The 22933-nt window shown below is 47.8% G+C and overlaps 2 protein-coding genes across 7 annotated transcripts in view; one reads left to right on the top strand and one right to left on the bottom strand.

The window, feature by feature from the left end:
* LOC148144986 (uncharacterized) overlaps window positions 1-14093 on the top strand; it is a 38453-nt gene extending 24360 nt beyond the window's left edge. For 5 of the 6 annotated variants that reach the window (XM_087975534.1, XM_087975535.1, XM_087975532.1 and 2 more), the window contains one exon: window positions 11445-14093. In XM_087975534.1, the coding sequence (XP_087831660.1) occupies window positions 11852-13465 (1614 nt within the window). In that variant the 5' untranslated portion in view covers window positions 11445-11851 and the 3' untranslated portion in view covers window positions 13466-14093. Of the gene's footprint in view, window positions 1-3809; window positions 4226-11444 lie in introns of all 6 variants that reach the window. The other variant, XM_087975533.1, reaches the window with a different exon arrangement.
* The window catches only part of LOC148144981 (uncharacterized), a 234475-nt gene that overhangs the window by 51909 nt on the left and 159633 nt on the right, over window positions 1-22933 (bottom strand). The window lies entirely within an intron of this gene.

Raw genomic sequence — 22933 nt, 5'->3', positions numbered from 1 at the left:
CTCCAGGGAAAACAGTCCCAGCCTGTTCAGTCACTCCCTGTAGCTCAGATCCTCCAACTCTGGCAACATCCTTGTACATCTTTTCTGAACCCTTTCAAGTTTCGCAACATCTTTCGCATATGAAGGAGACCAGAATTGCACGCAATATTCCAACAGTGGCCTAACCAATGTCCTGTACAGTCACAACATGACCTCTTGACTCCTGTACTCAATACTCTGACCAATAAAAGAAAGCATACCAAACACCATCTTCACTATCCTATCGACCTGTGACTCCACTTTCAAGGAGCTATGAATCTGCACTCCAAGGTCTCTCTTAGTGAAAATGCCTCTACTGCTTCCGTGGTCAGAGAATTCCATAGATTCACTACTCTCTGGGAAGAGCAGTTCCTCCTCATCTCGGTCTTAAATCTGCTCCTAATCTTGAGGCCTGGTCTCATCCAGCAGCAGAAATGACTCGATAGGGTAGGGCTTTATCCCCACAGTGCAACAAATTCCCACCTTGCATCAAAATCCCGGATGTACTTACTTACTCACTCAGTTGCTGTCTCATAAATGCAAGATTTCATTGTAACTTCTGCTCCCATTAAGGGCAAAACATCTCCGAAAGCTGCTCTGAAACTTCAGCCTTCACAATCGCACCTCTGCTTTCACCGAAGAAGATTAGAGTCATACAGCACGGGAACAGCCCATTTGGTACAACTCGTCCATGCCGACCAGATATCCAAAATTCATCTTGTCCCATTTGCTAGCATTTGGCCCACATCCCTCTGCATCTGGATGGGTACATGAATAGGAAGGGTTTTGAGGAATATGGGCCACATGCTGGCAAATGGAATAGATTGAGTTCGGATATATGATTGGCATAGACGAGTTGGGCTGAAGGACTCCAACTGTCTTCGGTGAAAGCAGAAGTGTGGTTGTGAAGACAGGGCTTTCAGAGCAACTTTCAAAGATGCTTTGCCCTTCCTGGGATCGGAAGAAGTTAGAATGAAATCTTTCATTTGTGAGACAGCAAGCAACTAAGTGAGTACATCCGGGATTTTGGTGGAAAGTGGGAATTCATTGCACTGAGAGGATGAAGCCCTACCCTATCCAGTCACTTCTGCTGGTGGCTGAGACTAGGCCCCAAGCTTTGGGGGAGTAGGTTTAGGACAGAGATGAGGAGGAGGAAGTGAGGGCTGCTGCTTTTCCCAGAGAGTAGTGTATCTGCGGAACTCTCTGCCCGAGGAAGCAGGCTCCAATATGCCCCGGTCCTAATTCTTCAGCTTGACGTACCTGTGACTGTAAACTTTGAAGTGCTTTGGTTAACTGCAAATATTTCCCACTTGTCCAACAATCCAGTGTCAGCTGTTTCAGTCATTGGGATGGTTTTGATTCAGCTACTAAATACATCTACTCTTATTAGACAATATTCATAACAATGTACGCGAGGTGATACTATATAAGCAAGTTGTAGACAATTTAAAAAGGCCGACCAAGCAAGGAGGTGGTTAACAAACACAGGGCATCCCTCTTCGAGTATGCACCTTGTTTGTTTACAAATTAAACATGCTTCAGATCTTTTCCTAGCTGCTTTCCGAAAATCTGTGTGGCACCAGGTTTGAGAGTGTTAACAATAATGTACATCATCAACTGAAATATGCAGCAGCAAAGAATGAACACAAACCAGTCCAGCAGGGGGCACCCATGTTTTGGTTTGAGTATTGAGGGAGTACCCTTTTTGAGACCCCTGTGATATCAGTACCATACCCAGGCTAATGTGCATTGAAACCAGATTATGAAGTGTTAACTTTCCTGCAAACTTCTGCCTGTGTGTGTGTCTCTCTGTAACATTTTCCAACTTGCTTCATATCTGAGTTTGTCAGCTTTTCTTTCTTCCTTCCTTCCTTCCAAGGCTAATAAGGCACTCACATTCCAGAGCAGCCCAAGTTAGGGAGTTGAGCCTCATAAATCCTGGCTGTGACACATTGCTGCTTAACCAAGTGTGCAAACTCTATATACCTTTTCCTTGTTCCATTTGCAAATCGAACACTTTTCAACACAAGTTGTTTGTGTCTCTGCATGAGTCCATAACCCAGGGAAATACAACAGAGTCTTTAATAGTTGCCCAATGTGTCCTGTATGCCAAATTCATTCAAATAGGGTTTCACCTCTCGTAACCCTGGGGTAAGCAAATTCATTATTACTAACTTTGTAAAGCACAAGTGCTCTCAGCAGTATTACGTCCAGACGCTAGGACCCTGTTGAGTTCTCTCACTGGTATCTTGTGGCTGAGTAGGGAGAATTGTATCAACATTTCTAACAGCACTTTTGTCCCTGGCCAGCTTTCCTCTTTATTTTGGACACAACAAAAGCAGCAACCACCCTCTATATTTCATCTCTGAAAGGATATCGGCCGGTGACCTGGCAGGACCAGGGTACCTCCTGCCTGACTCGCCAACTGTGGGGGATGGAAATAAAGCCCCATGTCGGGAAAGAATTTGTTTATCAGGAAGCAGCACAGCTGCAAGGCCAACCGTCTCGCTGAACCTGGGAAACACAAACTTTAGCAAGCAGGCACTAAGCCGAGATTCAAAATGGTTTCCAGGCTTTAATATGTGACCAAATGGCTGACCCAAATCTAATAATTCTCCCACATCATCGCAGGGAATTAAACAAGAAAAATGAAACAAAATGAGAAATAAATAGGCGATCGTGCTTAATGTTTGTTCATTATGAAGTAAACAGGAAATAGCAGTCTCCCAGGATTCTTATGGTGCCCTACTTGAGGAATTCTGTCCAACAAGTTTAATTGGAAGCACTAACTTTCGGAGTGCAGCTCCTTCATCAGGGGATTGTGGAATATAAGATTGTAAGACACAGAATTTATTGCAACAGTTTATAGTGTGATGTGACTGAAATTATATATTGAAAAAGACCCGGATTGTTTGTTAAGTCTCTCATCTGTTCGAATGACCATGATAGTTTCAGTTCTTTCAAATGTAAATCACAAAACCTTTTAAAATAGTTAAATCCTCAAGTGAACTTTACCAATTGGTGTCGCGTCAGCCCAGATAATGTATTGAAGGTGTGAGCTCCCCTGTGTGAGACTGTCTGTGCCACAATGGTTAAACTGACTTACAGAATCTTACATGGATTCATGCAGTTTTTGAGCAAAGTAAGACATAATTCTGCAAGTACAATTTCACCCAGCAAACTTTGTGTGTGTGTGGGGTGGGGGGGGGAGGGGGGGGAAGAGATGTATATTTGCAGATACATTCTATGTGCATTTTTCAAAGGAAAAATCTGCAGGCAGTCAATACATGTAATAGTTTGTCAATTCGACTTTGGAAACAGAACCAGTCTGACTCAAGATTGGGATACAGGCAGACTCTGACCTCACACCTTTAATGCATTGTCTGAGCTGAGATAAGACCATAAGGCAGAGGAGCGGAAGTAAGGCCATTCAGCCCATCGAGTTCATGGTTTGAGCTTTTGCTATAAAACCTTGTTATCTTGAGAAGGTGCAAACAAGATGTTCTGTGATTTACATTGTAATGAGACCTGTAACCTATTTGAAAAGGTGGAAGACTGAACAATCCAGCTTTGTTCAATATACCATTTCAGTGGCAGGACACTGGAATGTTTTGCTCTAAATTGTGTCTTAGGATCTTATCCTCCACAACCACCTGATGAAGAGGCAGCACTCCAAAAGTTACTGCTTCCAAAGAAGCCTGTTGGACTACAACCTGGAGTTGTGTGATTCTAGAATCTGGTTTCTAGTATCTGCAGTCCTTGTTTTTACCTAGTTGATTTTAACCCTACAGTGAATCCTCTTGCAAGGATGCCTGCCTTGAAGAAGTTTTCCTCCTCTCTCTACAAAAATCTCAAGGAATCCCTCTCCCACTGCAACTCCCAACACGTTTCCTCTGCCCTGAAGCTCTTTGACCATGTCCTCAAACAGACTCGCTACCACAGCCACATTTGTTTCCTCAGTGCCTGCCTCCGTAATCAACTCATCCTACACAGACTCCGGACCACCTTCAAACCAGCAGAGTTCAGATCTGAACCCTGCAGGCACTCTGCCTCTATTCCTCATTAAGGGCTTTTGTCCAAAACGTCAATTTTGCTGCTCCTCGGATGCTGCCTGAACTGTGCTTTTCCAGCACCACTAATCCAAAATCTGGTTTCCAGCATCTGCAGTCATTGTTTTTCCCCATGCTAAATTAGGCATAATATGCAGGTAAGGTGCATGACTCAGGGATAAATGAAGAGCAATGGGGATAGGGGAATGAGTGTGAGTGGGTGACCCTTGGGAGGGTCGGTGAGGCCGAGTGGCCTGCTTCCACACTGTGGGGATTCTCTGAAGGGAGGGTAATTTGGAAAGTGTGTTTCGTCCTCCCCGTGTGCTGCAGGCGCAGCGCATGCGCAGTGCGGGGTCCCGCTGTGGGCCATGCCCCGCCCCCTAAGCCGTCAGTTTTCCTCGCCCCGCCCCTAGTTTATATGTGACGTCACAAGGCGGAAGTGTCTCTGTCAGTTTCAAAGTGAATCTCCCGCCCTCTGGCCGACTCTTCATCCTGGGAGGGAGACAGAGATGGGAGGAGGGGAAATTGGTCACTTGTAGCAACTGGAGTGAATGCAGGGAGGGAGCAGCCTCCTCAAACTCAGGTATGTGTCTTAGTTACCCGGGTGAGGAGGGACTGAAGGATAGAGATTGGGAAGGGGGAGGGCTGGATATCTCCTGTTTTGATGTTTAAAATGCACCCGATTCCCACCAGTAACTGCAACAGGTACAAGTACAGCACATGCAATATTCCTCATTGCAGCTTCAAGCCGGCTTTGCATCCTCTGTTCTTCCTCCACCTTGCTTCAGCACATTCAGCTTCTTTCCCTCATTCCCATTTCCCCCCGCCCTGATGTTCCAAGCTGATCCGCAAAAGATCGGTTTGTCCCTCCATTCTTTCCCGGTGGCGTCCATTACTCTTGTCTATTTCTTGCCTTATTCAGCCTTGTGCGTGAACAAAGTGTTAGCGTATATCCCCTTTCACCGCCAGCTGCTTCCTCGTTTGTGAAAGCAACATTTCCTCCCATTTTTCGCCGACACCGAGCCTTCTGACCTCCCTGATTGTGTTTTTTTTTGTTTTTGCACAAGCAGGAAACAGATGCTTATAACTGTTTGTACAAGCATGTCTAGCTTAACCTCCACCCCCTCCCCTCACAGCACCTTATCTGTTTGTGTGCAACATCTACCATTTGCAGGCACATTTCATGTATGCACATTTTAGCTAATACAAAAGCAATTTTTCATTCTTGTTAACTCCACTCTTGGCTGAAACAATTATACACTGGCGTCAGTTCATTTACCTTGCAGAAGCAATTATGGTTGCAGAAGTAACACTGCTTTAACTGTATCCCACAGGGGTGACCCTACAACCTTGTATAAATAATGTGGGGCATGGCGAGGGTAAATAGACAAGATCTTTGATCTGGGATTGCTCATAGGTTTAGGGTGAGATTTAAAAGAAACCTAAGGGGCAACTCCTATGCACAGAGGGTGGTGTGTGTAAAGAATGAGCTGCCAGAGGAAGTGGTGACTGCTGGTACAATTACAACCTTTAAAAGGTATCTGGATGGGTATATGTTGGGAAACATTTAGAGGGGCATGGGCCAAGTGCTGGCAAATGGGACTAGATTGATTTAGGATATCTGGTCAGCATGGACTGAAGGGACTGTTTTTGTGTTGTACATCTGTGATTCTGGTTTGCTACGAATGTTTGTCACGTCTGTATGTTCAGTTTTTCCCTGGTGTTGGTGTTAATGCCTTGGGGTCTTATTTTGCTCCCCACATCCTGGGGACATTAACCATTTCCTATCTGGTTGTTCTGATCTGGACTGCTGTCTAGATCTTCGGATTTCTGGGATTGGTCAATAAACACACCTGGAAGTGACTTTGTCAATCATACAAGCAATTGTTTATTCTTTGATATGGCCTGGACGGTAGACTCTGATCAACCCAGAAGGATTAGATTAGATTAGATTCCCAACAATGTGGAAACAGGCCCTTTGGCCCAACCAGTCCACACCGATCCTCTGAAGAGTAGCCCAACCAGACCTATCTCCCTCTAACCAATGCACCTAACATTATGGGCAGTTTAGCATGGCCAATTCACCACATCTGCACATCTTTGGATTGTGGGAGGAAACCCACGCAGACATGGGGAGAATGTGCAAACTCCACCCAGCCAGCCCCCTAAGGCTGGAATCGAACCTGGGACCCTGGTGCTGTGAGGCAGCAGTGCTAACCACTGGGCCACCGATGAGTACTCCTAGAGTGCCAAAAGAATCCGCCGACTTTTAGAGTTTGGATAGAACTTATGTACATTGTTTAGAGTCAGACATTGGTTGTTACTATGTGATCATGCTCAATCAGATCCCGCAAGGTCCTCATGCATTTTTGACTTAGCCTAGGGCGGCACAGTGGCTCAGTGGTTAGCACTGCTGCCTCACAGCACCAGGTTCGATTCCAGCCTTGGGTGACCGTCTGTGTGGAGTTTGCACATTCTCCCCGTGTCTGCGTGGGTTTCCTCCGGGTGCTCCGGTTTCCTCCCAGAGTCCAAAGATGTGCAGGTCAGGTGGATTGGCCATGCTAAATTGCCCATGGTGTTAGGTGCATTAGTCAGACGAAAAATGGTTCTGGATGGGTTACTGTTTGGAGGGTCAGTGTGGACTGGTTGGGCCGAAGGGCCTGTTTCCAAACTGTAGGGAATCTAATCTAATCTAATCTAATCTAATCTATCATAATTTCTTGTAGACAACTTGTACTTGGAATCGTATTTGTCCTGTCTGGCGGTTAGGATTAAACCGTTACTTCTGCGATTGATGGTTAGGTTCACATTTGCAGTTTTTTTCACTGGATTGACATCAGTCTGTGGTTTCTTGTTTGTTCTGAGTCGTGAGTATCTGCCTGACTCAGTCCCACCGAGTTAGCCAAGCAGAAGCCATTTTGTCCTATGCCCTATGTTAAAGTGGAGATTTGAGGTGGCCCAGGGAATCCTTTGAGAACTCAGACCTATAAAGCCTCTCTCTTGGTTTGTCCTGGAGATCATACTCTTTGGAAACCTGGAATAAAAACCTCTCATCATAAAGTCCCAAAATGCAATTCAATTCAATCCATAACAGATAAGCACTAAGTTAATTCAACAGCCTCAGCACTAAAATGGTCTCTCTCTCTCGTGTCCTTTTGAAATCTCAAGACAGCAAAGAATTATTTTGTGAATGCCCTGCTTGCAAGGGGTAGTAAGAATCCGTTACAATGGACAAGCTCCACCCATTAATTACAAAGCTATGGATAGTACAGAGTCTTGTTTCAGGGTCAGATTCAAAGACTATCATTCATTTCACAAGGGAACGGCTGTGAATGTTATCACTTGGGGTCCTGTTCACACAGATTCACTGATGCTGAGGCAAACGTTCTTAATTGCCTTACAGCATCCTGTTATCACTTGGTGAGCCCAGGTGTCCCTATCTTTAAGTTCTCTCCTCTTTCTGAGCCTTCCTGCCAGTTTATTTTCTAGTGCAGTAAATGTATTTAATAATTCAGCATTACATTTTAGTCTGAATGTTTAAAGAAAAGTTTTAAGGCTATAGACTTTTTATCACCCAGATGCCCACACCCTCATTCCTCCCTTTGATTGCATCACGATCACTGAAAGAGAAGGCTAGTCCAAACAAATGCCATTCAAGGTGGTCCAGCCATCAACATCCTGTAGAGCGGCACCACCATCTTCGCAGCTCATCTGGTCATATTTATCATCGCCATCGACACATGTGGGTGAGCCATCAGATCCCAAAAGGAGCATCTTCTGGGGCAAATCTATATCACTAAGGGACCTCATAAGCCGAGCAATTAAATACCTAACAATACCAATACCGACAGACATAGCTAAATTGATAAGCCAATTGTTCCATCAGCCCGATCTGCAGTTTCCCCAATTGGTCCCTTCAGTCATTCTGTCAAGGAATGCCTGGATCTCTTGTATCTTAGTAATATTGCCAGTGAGATTGGGAATGCCCACAGTGCATTTATCTTGGACAATGGTGCAGACCTCACCCTCCTGGGGGTGTATATAGTCTAAGGCATACCGATTCTGTGCAGAGTAAAGACACAGGTCTGATAATCCCAGTTTACTCTGTTTCAGAGCCTCTTTAGTCTTATTTCCTCGAATGGTCAGGCCGTCAAAGAGGGAATTGCGGTTCTGTTGACTTGTCACCCCTGCCGATCCTTCCAACCCCAGGGTACTCTGGATTCCCCAGCCTATCGGGTGTCCTGTATTGTCACCCAGTCCCTTGGGGTCCTTCCAGTTGGAGCAAGGTTGGCTGAGACCGACCGCTGCATCCTCCTCAGATGGAGGTTCCATCGACTTGTCCACTGGCCAGGACAAGGTACTGTTGTGGGAACAAGGGCTCTGATAGTGACCTTATGAGGGACATCTTTGCCATCCAGGATAAGGAAATTGGTAGCTTTACCTTAGCTGAAGAAATAATAGTCTGGTTTGGTTTATATTACGGAGAGTTTGTCAAAATAGGTTACTGAAATGTTACAGCAGGGGGTGTGGTCAGGTCTACAGGAGTAAAGGGTCGACGTTTTGCAAGAGGAGTTGCTTGAGCTCTGTAAAAAATGGGCCAAGTGACTCGAGCACTCGCACTGTATGGGAGACAATGGTCCTCAGAATGCTGTTCCCATTGGGCTCTCCCTTAGATCTATTGTACATGGTCTTGGTGACAGTATCAGGTTCTGAAAAGAGAAAAGGCCTTTCAATGCACAAGGGAAGGGTTCCCTTCCAGGTCCATGTGCCGCACATGGCCTACTGTACCCCAGCCAGTGTTATACCAGCTGTTTGTATACACAGACCGGAGCTATTGGAAAGTGATATTTCTCTTCGCAGGGTCCGCAGTAGGAAGTCTGACAAATGGAATGGAATCGGGGATTGGGGACGGGGCAAGTAAGTCATCTCCCAATAGAGATGAGTAACATGCTACTGCCTCTGGGGTGAAGAGCGTTCTGTGGGCCTGTATAAATAAGTTGTTTGTGGATTGAGGAGTTTCCCCTATCTGGCTTCCCTTTTCTCAAGTTGGCCCGACCTGCAAAAAGGGATGGTGTTCCTGAGTAGATCATTTTTATCCTCACTAGGCTTGCCTCTGCAGGTAAAATCAAAAAGACATGGTAATGACATGGTAACTCCCACTGATTTCTACTGTCCAGATGGACCATCTGGTCTTTCTGATGTAAGAGTCCATTGCAATAATCAATCTTCATCACGTTCCACACGTCAAAGGCGTCTGGTCCGGTGCACTGGATGACATCATCTCAGCATGGGTGGTGGATAATCTCTGATCATTCCTGGTCGCATCCATACTTAGTAGCTTTCCCCATCAGGATGTTGTATGTGATCAGAAAGGTGAGGAGATAAGCGATCCCCCACAAGTCCCTCCTCTTAGTTCAAGTATCTGTAATAAGATTAACATTAGAACAACAGCAAGATTCAAAACCTAACTGGACAGGGTCCACTCCTTTTGTTGGAATTCCAGGATTCTCTCCTACTCTTCCCCCCTTTTGATTGGTGCGGTCAATCAATTTAAAATGGTGCAGTTAGACCCAAGCTGAGCACCCAACGACTGTGACTGCCGTAGGGGTGGGAAGTAAAACCTGGAAGGGGCCATTCCAACGAGGTTGGAGACCTTTGCCAGTCCAGTTCTTGACGAGCACCAATGAACCAGTTTCTACCCGTGACGAGGCTGAAAGGGAGGGAACATCGCTGTAGGCCGCATGGTCCTGGGAGTGAAAGGCACGCATAACACATAGTTAGAGCAAGAACAGAACCAATCATTGCTTCAGTCATGTGGTGGAAGTGGACTGAGAAGGGAGCTGAATCGTTCCAAGGGGTACGGAGGGGGTGACCAGAGAGACTCTCAGCTGGAGACAGTCGTGTCTTGCCCACAGATATGGATCGCATCTGGAATAAGGCCACAGGGATTAGCATTACCAGGAGAGGCCAAACTCGGCCATTAATTTGGCAAATTTAGTCTTGAGCCTGGTTAAAACATTCAACAAGTCTGGCCGACTGAGGATGATAAGCACCGTGCAGTTGCCGACAAATACAAAGCTGGGAACAGAGTTCTCTGTTAATATTACCTACAAAGTGTGGTCCATTGTCCGAGCTGATGCACGCAGGTATACTGAAGTGGGGAATTATTTCCTTAAACAAAATCTACACCACAGTCTCAGCAGTAGCGTTAGGAGGAGGGTAGGCTTCAATCCACTTCGAAAAGACATCAGCAATAAGCTAAACATATTTATAGCAACTCAACTCATTTCTCCAACTCAATGAAGTCCAGTTGAAGTGTCTCCAAGGGACCCTCCAGCAAGGGAGATACTTGAACTAAGAGGTAGGGCATCGCCTACCCACTGACCTGTTTGATCACGTACAACATCCTGATCGGGAAAGCCACTGACTGAGTATCGATGCGATCTGGAATGATCTGAGATTATCCTGGTGTCATCTCGTGCACCAGACCAGACGCTTTCAACGTGGGTCACTTGAGCAATGGCATGAGCTGCCAGAGGAAGTGGTGGGTGCTGATACGATGACAAGTTAAAAGGCTCCTGGATGGGCATCTGAATATGAAGGGTTCAGATGGGTCAGGGCCAAGTGATGGCAAATGGAACTGGAGTCATAGAGATGGACAGCACAGAATCAGACCCTTCGGTCCAACTCGTCCTTGCTGACAAGATAGCCAACCCTATTTAGTCCCTGCTGCCAGCACCCAGCTCATATAGAGGCCAAGTGATGGCAAATGTGACTAGATTAATTTAGGATATCTGGGCAGGTTGGGCCAAAGGGTCTGTTTCCGTGCTCTGTGACTCTAATTGTCTTCAGTGGAAGCAGAAGTGTGGTTGTGAAGGCTGGACTTTCAGAGCATGTTTTGCCCTGACTGGGAGCAGAAGAGTTTGACTGAAGTGTGTTGGTGTTAATGCCTTGATGTCTCATTTTGCTCCCACCTTCTCGGGGTCATTAACCATTTTGTGTCTGGTCCTTCCTCAAGAAGCTGCATTGCAGGTTCACCCTGAATGGACACTTTTTTTTTTGCTTCCCAAAATCAGACCGGCTCACTCTCAGCAGGATCCCATCTTTATGAAAGATATTAACTTTCACGTAGAGGTATCCAAAATTCAGAGAGATGTCAGTCTTGATGTTTTTGCTTTTTCTGCCCCTGTAAGATCCTGAATCAGCACCTGCAGGGGAATTAGTTAGAGCGGAATGAGAACAGAGGGGGAGAGAGAGTGGGATGGTGCTTTTAATTTTGTGGAATAACAAAAGAATATTCCACAGAAAGTAGAATTGTTTGTTCTGAATTTCTACCCTGCACTGATAGTGATGACTTTTGTAATCTGTTTTTAACAGTGTATTTGAAAATCTGAAGACTGAAGTTTCAAAATCAACAGATGAAGGGCTTATGCCTGAAACATTGACTCTCCTGCTCCTCGGATGCTGCCTGACCTGGTGTACTTTTTCAGCACCACATTTTTCGACTGACTGTCCAGCGTCTGCAGTCCTCACTTTGATGTCAATGTCTGACAGTCACTCAATCCATCGGGACCACAACGATTTTTGACTGTGATTTCTGAGAGAGGGGTCAACGCTGCTTGGTTCCTGTTTGAGGAAGTTTTCAGCATCAGTGGGACTGGACGAGAGACCCCACTGTTGCGGCGCACTGTGCGTGGTGCCTGAAACAGTTATACAGCCTGGAAAGGCGATTTCACGGCAGGGAGGGGCTCTGCACGTGTTTCTGTGCAGCTGAAGCTGTGGCCATGGAGAAACCTGAGAAATCCCGCCCTGTGGAGGAACCGTGGAAGTGTGGCGACTGTGGGAAAGGCTTCCGTGTCCCGTCTGCCCTGGAGACTCATCGGCGCAGTCACACCGGGGAGAGGCCATTCCCCTGCACCGACTGCGGGAAGGCCTTCAGACATTCCTCCCACCTGCTGGCCCACCAGCGGGTTCACACGGGGGAGAGGCCATTCAGCTGCCCCGAGTGCGGGAAGGGCTTCAGCAAGTCCTCCCACCTGCTGAGGCACCAGTGGATCCACACGGGGGAGAGGCCGTTCACCTGCTCTCGGTGTGGGAAGGGCTTCACCTGCTCCTCCAAACTGCAGAAGCACCAATGGGTCCACACGGGGGAGAGGCCCTTCAGCTGCCCCGAGTGCGGGAAGGGCTTCACCTGCTCCTCCAACCTGCTGAGCCACCAGCGGATCCACACGGGGGAGAGGCCCTTCAGCTGCTCTCAGTGCGGGAAGGGCTTCAGCACATCTTCCTCCCTGCTGACCCACCAGCATGTCCACACCGGGGAGAGGCCGTTCACCTGCTCTCAGTGCGGGAAGGGCTTTGCCTGCTCCTCCAACCTGCGGAGCCACCAGCGTATCCACACGGGGGAGAGGCCCTTCAGCTGCCCCGAGTGCGGGAAGGCCTTCAGCACATCTTCCTCCCTGCTGACCCACCAGTGGATCCACACGGGGGAGAGGCCGTTCACCTGCTGTCAGTGCGGGAAGGGCTTCAGCACATCTTCCTCCCTGCTAGCCCACCAGCATGTCCACACGTGGATGGGGCCGTTCACCTGCTCTCAGTGTGGGAAGTGCTTCACCTGCTCCTCCAAACTGCAGAAGCACCAATGGGTCCACACGGGGGAGAGGCCCTTCAGCTGCCCCGAGTGCGGGAAGGGCTTCACCTGCTCCTCCAACCTGCTGACCCACCAGCGGATCCACACGGGGGAGAGGCCCTTCAGCTGCTCTCAGTGCGGGAAGGGCTTCAGCACATCTTCCACCCTGCTGACCCACCAGCGTGTCCACACCGGAGAGAGGCCGTTCACCTGCTCTCAGTGTGGGAAGGGCTTCACCACCTCCTTCAACCTGCAGAGCCACCAGTGGATCCACACGGGGGAGAGGCCCTTCACCTGCTCTCAGTGCGGGAAGGGCTTCACCACCTCCTCCAACCTCCAGACCCACCAGCGGATCCACACGGGGGAGAGGCCCTTCAGCTGCCCCGAGTGCGGGAAGGCCTTCAGCAGATCTTCCACCCTGCTGACCCACCAGCGTGTCCACACGGGGGAGAGGCCGTTCACCTGCTCTCAGTGTGGGAAGGGCTTCACCTGCTCCTCCAACCTGCGGAGCCACCAGCGGATCCATACGGGGGAGAGGCCCTTCAGCTGCCCCGAGTGCGGAAAGGGCTTCAACTGCTCCTCCAACCTCCAGACCCACCAGCGGGTCCACACCGGGGAGAGGCCCTTCAGCTGCCCCGAGTGCGGGAAGGCCTTTACCCATGTCTCCACCCTGCTGAATCACCAGCGGATCCACACGGGGGAGAGGCCATTCACCCGCTCCTCCCACCTGCGGAAGCACCAGCGAGTTCACGTGCCATCGCCGGGGGATTGAAGGAGTGACGGCCAAGGGCCATTATCGATTGGACTATCAACCCGGTTCCGGGGACTCCCGGGTTCGAATTCCACAATGACAGATGGCAGAATTGGTATTCGGTCAGAAATGTGGAGTTCGGAATCTAACGATGAGACCGTTTCAGGGAGGGGGCGGGGGAGAAAACCCCCATCTGATTCCCTCTCCCTTGTTAGGGAAGGGAACCGCCATTGTGGGAAAGGATTCACTCAGTCGTTCCAGCTGCACCCTTTACCTGGTCTGGCCTCCATGTGACTCCAGACCCACAGCAGTCTGGTTGACTCTACACTGCCCCTTCCTGGCAAATGAGCGGGGAGAAACTGACTTGGAGACAGGGTATGGGTTGAAATTGCTGAGTGAGGCAATACTTCCTCAGGGTTACGGCTGTACCAAGGATCCGATTACAAAGGGACAACTTGGTGCTGGCCAATAGTAAAGACAGCATGGTGAGGAGGGGAAGTGTGGTGGGGGTGGGGGGAGGAGGGGAGGTGTGGTGTGTGTACTTTGACCTTGAGATGTTCAAAAAGCAGATACCTTTTCCCTGCCTTTTTTGCTGGGGGGATCTGAAGCTGTAACAAAGTTGGGTTGCAATAAAGATTACCTGAACTTACCACCGGGCTCAGACTCTCATTGAAAGCTTTGAGCTCCAAGAGGTGTTTGATTGAAAGCTGCTCATTTCGTTCAGACTCCTGCACTAAGTTTAGAACATAGAACAAAGAACAATACAGTGCAGAACAGGCCCTTCGGCCCTCGATGTTGCGCTGACCTGTGAACTATTCTCAGTTCGTTCCCCTACACTATGCCAAAATCAACCATGCGCTTATCTAAGGATTGTTTAAATCTCCCTAATGTGGCTGAGTTGACTACCTTAGCAGGTAGGGCATTCCACGCCCTTACCATTCTCTGCATAAAGAACTTGCCTCTGATATCTGTCTTAAATCTATCACCCCTCAATTTGTACAGGTTGCAGGGGGACTTGGATAAACTGCAGAATTGGGCTGAGAGGTGGCAAATGGAGTTCAATGCAGCTAAATGTGAGGTGATTCACTTTGGGAAGCTGATGTTACCATCCTCGGAAAAAGTCTTTCACTGTCTCCCCTATCTAATCCTCTGATCATCTTATATATATCTCTATCAAATCCCCCCTTAGCCGCCTTCTTTCCAATGAGAACAGACCCAAGTCTATCAGCCTTTCCTCATAAGACCCTCCCTCCAGACCAGGCAACAACCTGGTAAATCTCCTGTGCACCTTTTCCAATGCTTCCCACATCCTTCCTGAAATATGGGTACCAGAACTATACACAATATTCCAAGTGTGGCTGCTCCAGTGTTTTGTATAGTTACAGCATGATATTGCGGTTCTGGAACTGAATCCCTCTACCCAATGAAATCTAACACACCGTATGCCTTCTTAGCAGCACTATCCACCTGAGTGGCAACTTTCAGGGATCTGTGCACATGGACTCCAAGATCACTGCCTTCCTGTTATTCTTCCCAAAGTGAATCACCTCACATTTAGCTGCATTGAACTCCATTTGCCACCTCTTAGCCCAATTCTGCAGTTTATCCAAGTCTCCCTGCAACCTATAACATTCTTCCAAACTGTGCAGTACTCTTCCAACTTTAGTTTCGTCTGCAAATTTACTAATCCATCCACTTATGCCTGTGTCTAAGCCATTTAAAAAAACGACAAACCGCAGTCGTCCCAAAATAGATCCTTGTGGTACACCACTAGTAAAAGGACTCCAGGCTGAATATTTTCCATAAACCACCACTCGCTGCCTTCTTTCAGAAAGCCCAGTTTGTAATCCAAACTGCTAAATCACCCTCAATCCTATGCCTCTGCATTTACTCCAACAGCATACCATGTGGAACTTTATCAAAGGCTTTACAGAGGTCCATGTACACCACGTCAACTGCCCTACCCTCATCTACATGCTTGGTCACCTTCTCAAAGAACTCAATACGGTTTGTGAGACACGTCTGCTCTTGATGAAACCATGTTGACTATCTGAAATCAAATTGTTGCTTGCTGGATGATTATAAATCCTATCTCTAATGTTCCTTTTCAAAAGCTTTCCTTCAACAGAAGTAAGGCTCACTGGTCTATAATTACCTGGGGCATCTCTGCTGCACTTCTTGAACAAGGACAAAACATTTGCAATCCTCCACTCTGGTACGAAGCCTGTAGACAATAACAACTCAAATATCAAAGCCAAAGGCTCTGCTATCTCCTCCCTTGCTTCCCAGAGAATCCTTGGATAAATCCCATCCGGTCCAGGGCACTTATCAATTCTAGAAGGAGTGAAAGTAGACAACACCTGTGTGCAACTAACCTTGATCCTTTAGAGTCTAATATCTCGTACCTCATTCTTCTCCTCTACAATATTCTCCTTTTCCTGAGTGAAGACCGATGAGAGATATTCATTAACACCTCTCCAATCTCCACAGGGCCCACACTCAACTTCCCACTTCTGACTTTGACTGGCCCTACTCCTACCCTAATCATCCTTTTATTCCTCACAAACCTATAGAAAGCTTTAGGTTCTCCTTTGTGTGTTAAAGACTGCTCATGTCCTCTCTTTGCTCTTAACTCTCTGTTTAAATCCTTCCTAGCTGATCTGTAACTCTCCATCGCCTCATCGGAACCACCTTGCCTTCTTTGTAACGAGAGATGCAATTTCTCTTGTAAACCATGGTTCCCTTACCTTATCACTTCCTGACAGGAACATACCTATCAAGGACACACAATATATTTTCCTTAAACCAGCTCCACACTTCAATTGTTCCCATCCCCTGCATTTTGCTACCCTATTGTATGCATTCTAAGTCTTGCCTAATTGCATTATAATTGCCCTTGCCCCATCGATAACTCTTGACCTGTGGCATGTTCGGATCCTTTTACATCGCTAAATGAAACCGAAGTGAATTATGGTCACTCTCTCCAAAGTGCTCACCTTCCACTAAATCAAACACCTGGCCTGGTTCATTACCAAGCACCAGATCCAGTGTGACCTCCCCTCTTGTCAGCCCTTCGACATACTGTGTCAGAAAGCCCTCCTGCACACACTGGGCAAAAACTGATCCATACAATGTACAAGAGTGAAAGCATTTCCAGTCAATGTTGGGGAAGTTAAAGTCCCCCATAATGACCATCCTGTTTCTTTCACTCCTACCTAGAATAATTTTGCTAATCCTCTCTTCCACCTCCCTGGAACTCTGCGGAGGCTAAAGAAAAACTACAAGCAGTGTGACCTCTCCTCTCCAGTTTCTAACCTCAGCCCACATTACCTCAGTAGATGAGTCCTCATCAAAAGTTCTGTCAGCCACCGTTATACTATCCTTGACTAACAAAGCCACGCCTCTCCCTCTTTTACCGCCTTGGCTGTTCTTAATGAAAGATCAAAACCTTGGAACCTGCAACATCCATTCCTCACCCTGCTCTCTCCATGTCTCCGAAATGGCCACAACATCCAAGTCCCAGGTACCTAGCCGTGTTGCAAGCTCACCTACCTTATTGTGGATACTCTGGCGTTGAAGTAGACACACTTCAAACCACTTCGCTGTCTGCCAGCACATTCCTGTGACCCTGAAATCCTGTCCCTGTCCTTCCTACTCTCATCCTCCTGTGCAATACAGCTACACCCCCGGTTCCCATCCCCCTGCTGAGCTAGTTTAAACCCACCCGAATAGCACCACCAGGTGAGGGGGTGTAGTGGGGGAAATGAAGGGGAACATTATACAAACGGTCGTGGAATTCTTGTAGCATGTCGCATAGTTAAGGCTAAGACTTTAATGAATATAGAGGGTCTTTTAAAGAGAATAGTTTTAAGCGAGGGAATAACTTTAAAGTGTTGTAGTTGACCACAAAAAGAAGCAACAGGGGCATTTCACAATAAAGCTTATAGTATGATAAGAGAAACTGGATAAAAGAACAAGCTGTAACAAAGAATGCAGACAAGGACAGCAGGATGGCCAGAATAGAAAATAACTGAAAAGTGAGGTAATCGGCTTATGATAGGATGGGAAAAGGGAGGCGTGATTCCGCAACTTGTAAACTCAATAAGAAAGCGAACAGGCTCTGTTTAGGCGCGCATTTCTGCTTGATTGCAGAAGCGTCCGGTACTTGCAAGACTATAATAAATTGTTCTTGTTTCCAAGGCTTTGTCTCAGGCTGATTGATTTGTGAGTGAGTTCTGTTTCTCACATTTCTACCTATGTTGTTGGTACCTACATGGACCATGACTTGGGGTTGGAAGCCGTCTCCCTTCAGGACCCCAAAGATACGATCCGAGACTTCACGCACCCTGGCACCTGGGAGGCAACACACGAACCGCGAGTCTTGTTCATTCCCAACACACCTTCTATCTGACCCTCTAACTATCGAGTCCCCAATGACTAACACTCTCTTCGTTTCCCTCCTTCCCTTCTGGTGCAACAGCGACAGGCTCTGTGCCAGAGACCTGGGCCCCAGTGCATACCCCTGGTAGGTCGTTTTCCCCCCTCAACAGTACCCACTGACTGATGCAGCAAGAAGGAAATACAAATAAGTCGTCCCTCCTCTCCCAGAAACCTCTACTCTCCGACTTCAAATTTAAAAACTCAAATCAGTGACTCCCCACTCCTGGAATGCAGCTGCCGCTGAAAAACAGAAAATCTTGTGTTTTTTTTGTGGTTAGCACTGCTGCCTCACAGCGCCAGAGCCCTGGGTTCAATTCCCCCCCACCTCTGCGCGGGTATCCTCCCACAGTCCAAAGATGTGCGGGTTAGGGTGAATTGGCCACGCTAAATTGCCCCGTTGTGTTGGGTGACAGGGAATGGGGTTGGGTGTTTTGCTCTTCGGTGGGTCGGTGTGGACTTGTTGAGCCGATGGGCCTGTTTCCATACAGTAGGGAATCTGATCTAAAGTTCTGGAATTTATAGATTGATGAACGGAAACCTGAAACCCCTTCTAAAAGATGAAGGACTCAGCAGCGGTCCAGGTTTGTTCCAAATATTGCATTGGTTGCATGACACTGTGATGTTTTGCTATTAATTCTGTGTCTTATGATCCTGCAGCACAGTGACCCTTAGAAGGAGCAGCGCTGCAGAAGCTAGTGCTTCCAAATACACCTGGGTGGGTGGGGTTTAGCGGGAGGGCGGTGCTCATTGGCGCAGTGTGTCTCCTGACAGGGTCGTGCGATAGTAGGCGGGGCAAGGGTCAGCGGGCTGTGCGGGCGTCGAGTCTGGAGGCGGGCGGCTTTGTGGGCGGTTGCACGTGCGGGCAGGGGGCGTGGTTTTGACTTGCGCGGAGTCCGCGGCGAAAGGGCGGCGGTTGGTGCGCTTGGAGGAAAGAGGTTTGGCTCCCAGAGGTGGGCTTACGAGCTGCTTCCGGAAGGGGCGGGCTTATGAGCTGAGATCGGAAGGGGCGGGATTAACGTATCGCTTTGGCGGAGGAGGGGGCGGGAACACACCCGGGGGCGTGGCCATCCCGAAACCGGAAGTGTGCCCGCGGCCCGTTTCCTCCGCTGGAGCCTCGGCTGCAGCAACTAAGATCAAGCTTTATCAATATTTCCTTTCACAGAGTTTGTATTTAATAACCAGTAATGGCTACTCAATATCATCAGAAAGTTACAAAATGCGATTCATTTCAATCCAGTGCAGATAAGCACTGAGAGTTCATTTTCAAGGGAATCAACAGCCTCAGCACTAAAATGGTCTCACAAGGGAACGGCTGTGAATGTTATCACTTGGGATCCTGTTCACACAGATTCACCAATGCTGAGGCAAACGTTCTTAATTGCCTCACAGCATCCTGTTATCACTTGATGAGCCCAGGTGTCCCTCTCTTGAAGTTCTCTCCTCTTTCTGAGCCTTCCTGCCAGTTTATTTTCTAGTGCAGTAAATGTATTCAATAATTCAGTCTGAATGTTTAAAGAAAAGTTTTAAGGCTGTAGACTTTCTCACCCAGATGCCCACACCCTCATTCCTCCCTTTGATTGCACCACGATCACTGAAAGAGAAGGCCAGTCCAAACAAATGCCCTTCAAGGTGGTCCAGCCATCAACATCCTGTAGAGCGGCACCACCATCTTCGCAGCTCATCTGGTCATATTTATCATCGCCCTCGACGCGTGTGGGTGAGCTATCAGATCCTAAAAGGAGCACCTTTATCACTAAGGGACCTCATAAGCCGAGCAATTAAATACCTAACAATACCAATACTGACAAACAGACATAGCTAAATTGATAAGCCAATTGTACCATCAGCCCGATCTGCAGTTTCCCCAACTGGTCCCTTCAGTCATTCTGTCAAGAAATGCCTGGATCTCTTCTTGTATCTTAGTAATATTGCCAGTGAGATCGGGAATGCCCATAGTGCATTTATCTTGGACAATGGTGCAGACCTCACCCTCCTGGGGGAGTATATAGTCTAAGACATACCGATTCTGCACAGAGTAAAGACACAGGTCTGATAATCCCAGTTTACTCTGTTTCAGAGCCTCTTTAGTCTTATTTCCTCGAATGGTCAGGCCGCAAAAGAGGGGATTGCGGTTCTGTTGACTTGTCACCCCTGCTGATCCTTCCAACCCCAGGGTACTCTGGATTCCCCAGCCTATCGGGTGTCCTGTATTGTCACCCAGTCCCTTGGGATCCTTCCAGTTGGAGCAAGGTTGGCTGAGACCGACCACTGCATCCTCCTCAGATGGAGGTTCCATCGACTTGTCCACTGGCCAGGACAAGGTACTGTTGTGGGAACAAGGGCTCCGATAGAGACCTTATGAGGGACATCTTTGCCATGTCGGACAAATAAATTGGTAGCTTTACCTTAGCTGAAGAAATAATAGTCTGGTTTGGTGTATATTAGGGAGAATTTGTCAAAATAGGTTACTGAAATGTTACAGCAGGGGGTCTGGTCAGGTCTACAGGAGTAAAGGGTCGACGTTTTGCAAGAGGAGTTGCTTGAGCGCTGTAAAAAATGGGCCAAGTGACTCGAGCACTGGCACTGTATGGGAGACAATGGTCCTCAGAATGCTGTTCCCATTGGGCTCTCCCTTAGCTCTATTGTACATGGTCTTGGTGACAGTATCAGGTTCTGAAAAGAGAAAAGGCCTATAAATGCACAAGGGAAGGGTTCCGTTCCAGGTCCATGTGCCGCATAAGGCCTGCTGTACCCCAGCCAGTGTTACACCAGCTGTTTGTATACACAGACCGGAGGTATTGGAAAGTGATATTTCTCTTCGTAGGGTTGGCAGCAGGAAGTCTGATGAATAGAATGGAATCAGGGATTTGGGACGGGGCAAGTAAGTCATCTCCCGATAGAGAGGAGTAACATACTACTGCCTCTGTGGTGAAGAGCGTTCTGTGGGCCTGTATAAATAAGTTGTTTGTGGATTGAGGAGTTTCCCCTATCAGGCTTCCCTTTTCTCGAGTTGGCCCGACCTGCAAAATGGGATGGTGTCCCTGGGCGTCCTTAAAATATTTACCATAATAATGGGGTTGATCATTTTTATCCTCACTAGGCTTACATCTGCAGGTAAAATCAAAAAGACATGGTAACTCCCACTGATTTCCACATGTCCAGATGGACCATCTGGTCTTTCTGATGGAAGAGTCCATTGCAATAATCAATCTTCATCACATTCCACACGTCAAAGGCGTCTGGTCCGGTGCACTGGATGACATCTCCTCAGCATGGGTGGTGGATAATCTCTGATCATTCCTGGTCGCATCCATACTTAGTGGCTTTCCCCATCAGGATGTTGTACGTGATCAGAAAGGTGAGGAGATAAGCGATCCCCCACAAGTCCCTCCTCTTAGTTCAAGTATCTGTAATAAGATTAACATTAGAACAACAGCAAGATTCAAAACCCAACTGGACAGGGTCCACTCCTTTTGTTGGGATTCCAGGATTCTCTCCTCCTCTTCCCCCCATTAGATTGGTGCGGTCAATCAATTTACAATGGTGCAGTTGGACCCAAGCTGAGTGCCCAGTGACTTTGACTGCCGTAGGGGTGGGAAGTAAAACCAGGAAGGGGCCATCCCAACGAGGTTGGAGACCTTTGCCAGTCCAGTTCTTGACGAGCACCAATGAACCAGGCTCCACCCGTGACAAGGGTGAAAGGGAGGGAACATTGCTGTAGGCCGCACGCTCCTGGGAGTGAAAGGCACGCATAACACTAGTTAGTGCCAGAACATAACAAATTATTGCTTCAGTCATTTGGTGGAAGTGTACTCAGAAGGGAGCCGAATCGTTCCAAGGGATACGGAGGGGGTGACCAGAGAGACTCTCAGCTGGAGACAGTCATTTCTTGCCCGCAGATATGGATCACATCTGGAATAAGGCCACAGGGATTAGCATAACCAGAAGTGGCCAGATTCTGCCATCCATTTGGCAAGATTAGTCTTGGGTTTGGTTAAAACATTCAACAAGTCCGGCCGACTGAGGATGATAAGCACCATGCAGTTGCCGACAAATACAAAGCTGGGAACAGAGTTCTCTGTTAATATTACCTACAAAGTGTGGTCCATTGTCCGAGCTAATGCACGCAGGTATACTGAAGTGGGTAATTATTTCCTTAAACAAAATCTACACCACATTCTCAGCAGTCGCGTTAGGAGGAGGGTAGGCTTCAATCCACTCAAAAAAGACATCAGCAATAAGCAAAACACATTTATAGCAACTCAACTCATTTCTACAACTCAATGAAGTCCAGTTGAAGTGTCTCCAAGGGACCCTCCAGCAAGGAAGTTCTCGTAGAGATACTTGAACTAAGAGGTGGGGCATCGCCTACCCATGGACTTGTTTGATCACGTACAACATCCTGATCGGGAAAGCCACTGACTGAGTATCGATGCGATCTGGAATGATCTGAGATTATCCTGGTGTCATCTGGTGCACCAGATCAGACGCTTTCAACATGGAGTCGCTTGAGCGATGGCGTGAGCTGCCAGAGGAAGTGGTGGGTGCTGATACGATGGCAAGTTAAAAGGCTCCTGGACGGGCATCTGAATATGAAGGGTTCAGATGGGTCAGGGCCAAGTGATGGCAAATGCAACTGGAGTCATAGAGATGTACAGCACAGAAACAGACCCTTCGGTCCAACTCGTCCTTGCTGACAAGATAGCCAACACAATTTAGTCCCAGCTGCCAGCACCCAGCCCAAAAGGGGCCAAGTGATGGCAAACGTGACTAGATTAATTTAGGATATCTGGGCAGGTTGGGCCAAAGGGTCTGTTTCTGTGCTGTGTGACTCTAATTGTCTTCAGAGGAATCAGAAGTGTGGTTGCGAAGGCTGGACTTTCAGAGCATGTTTTGTCCTGACTGGGAGCAGAAGAGTTTGACTGAAGTGTGTTGGAGTTAATGCCTTGACGTCTCATTTTACTCCCATCTTTCGGGGTCGATAATCATTTTGTGTCTGGTTCTTCCTCAAGAAACTGCATTGCAGGTTCACCCTGAATTGACACTTTT

Source organism: Chiloscyllium plagiosum, unplaced genomic scaffold, assembly GCF_037043375.1.
Source record: "Chiloscyllium plagiosum isolate Xiang-an unplaced genomic scaffold, Cpla_swu_hap1 HiC_scaffold_27, whole genome shotgun sequence".
NCBI classification, from domain to species: Eukaryota; Metazoa; Chordata; class Chondrichthyes; order Orectolobiformes; family Hemiscylliidae; genus Chiloscyllium; species Chiloscyllium plagiosum.
This window is presented reverse-complemented; position numbering and strand designations above follow the sequence as displayed.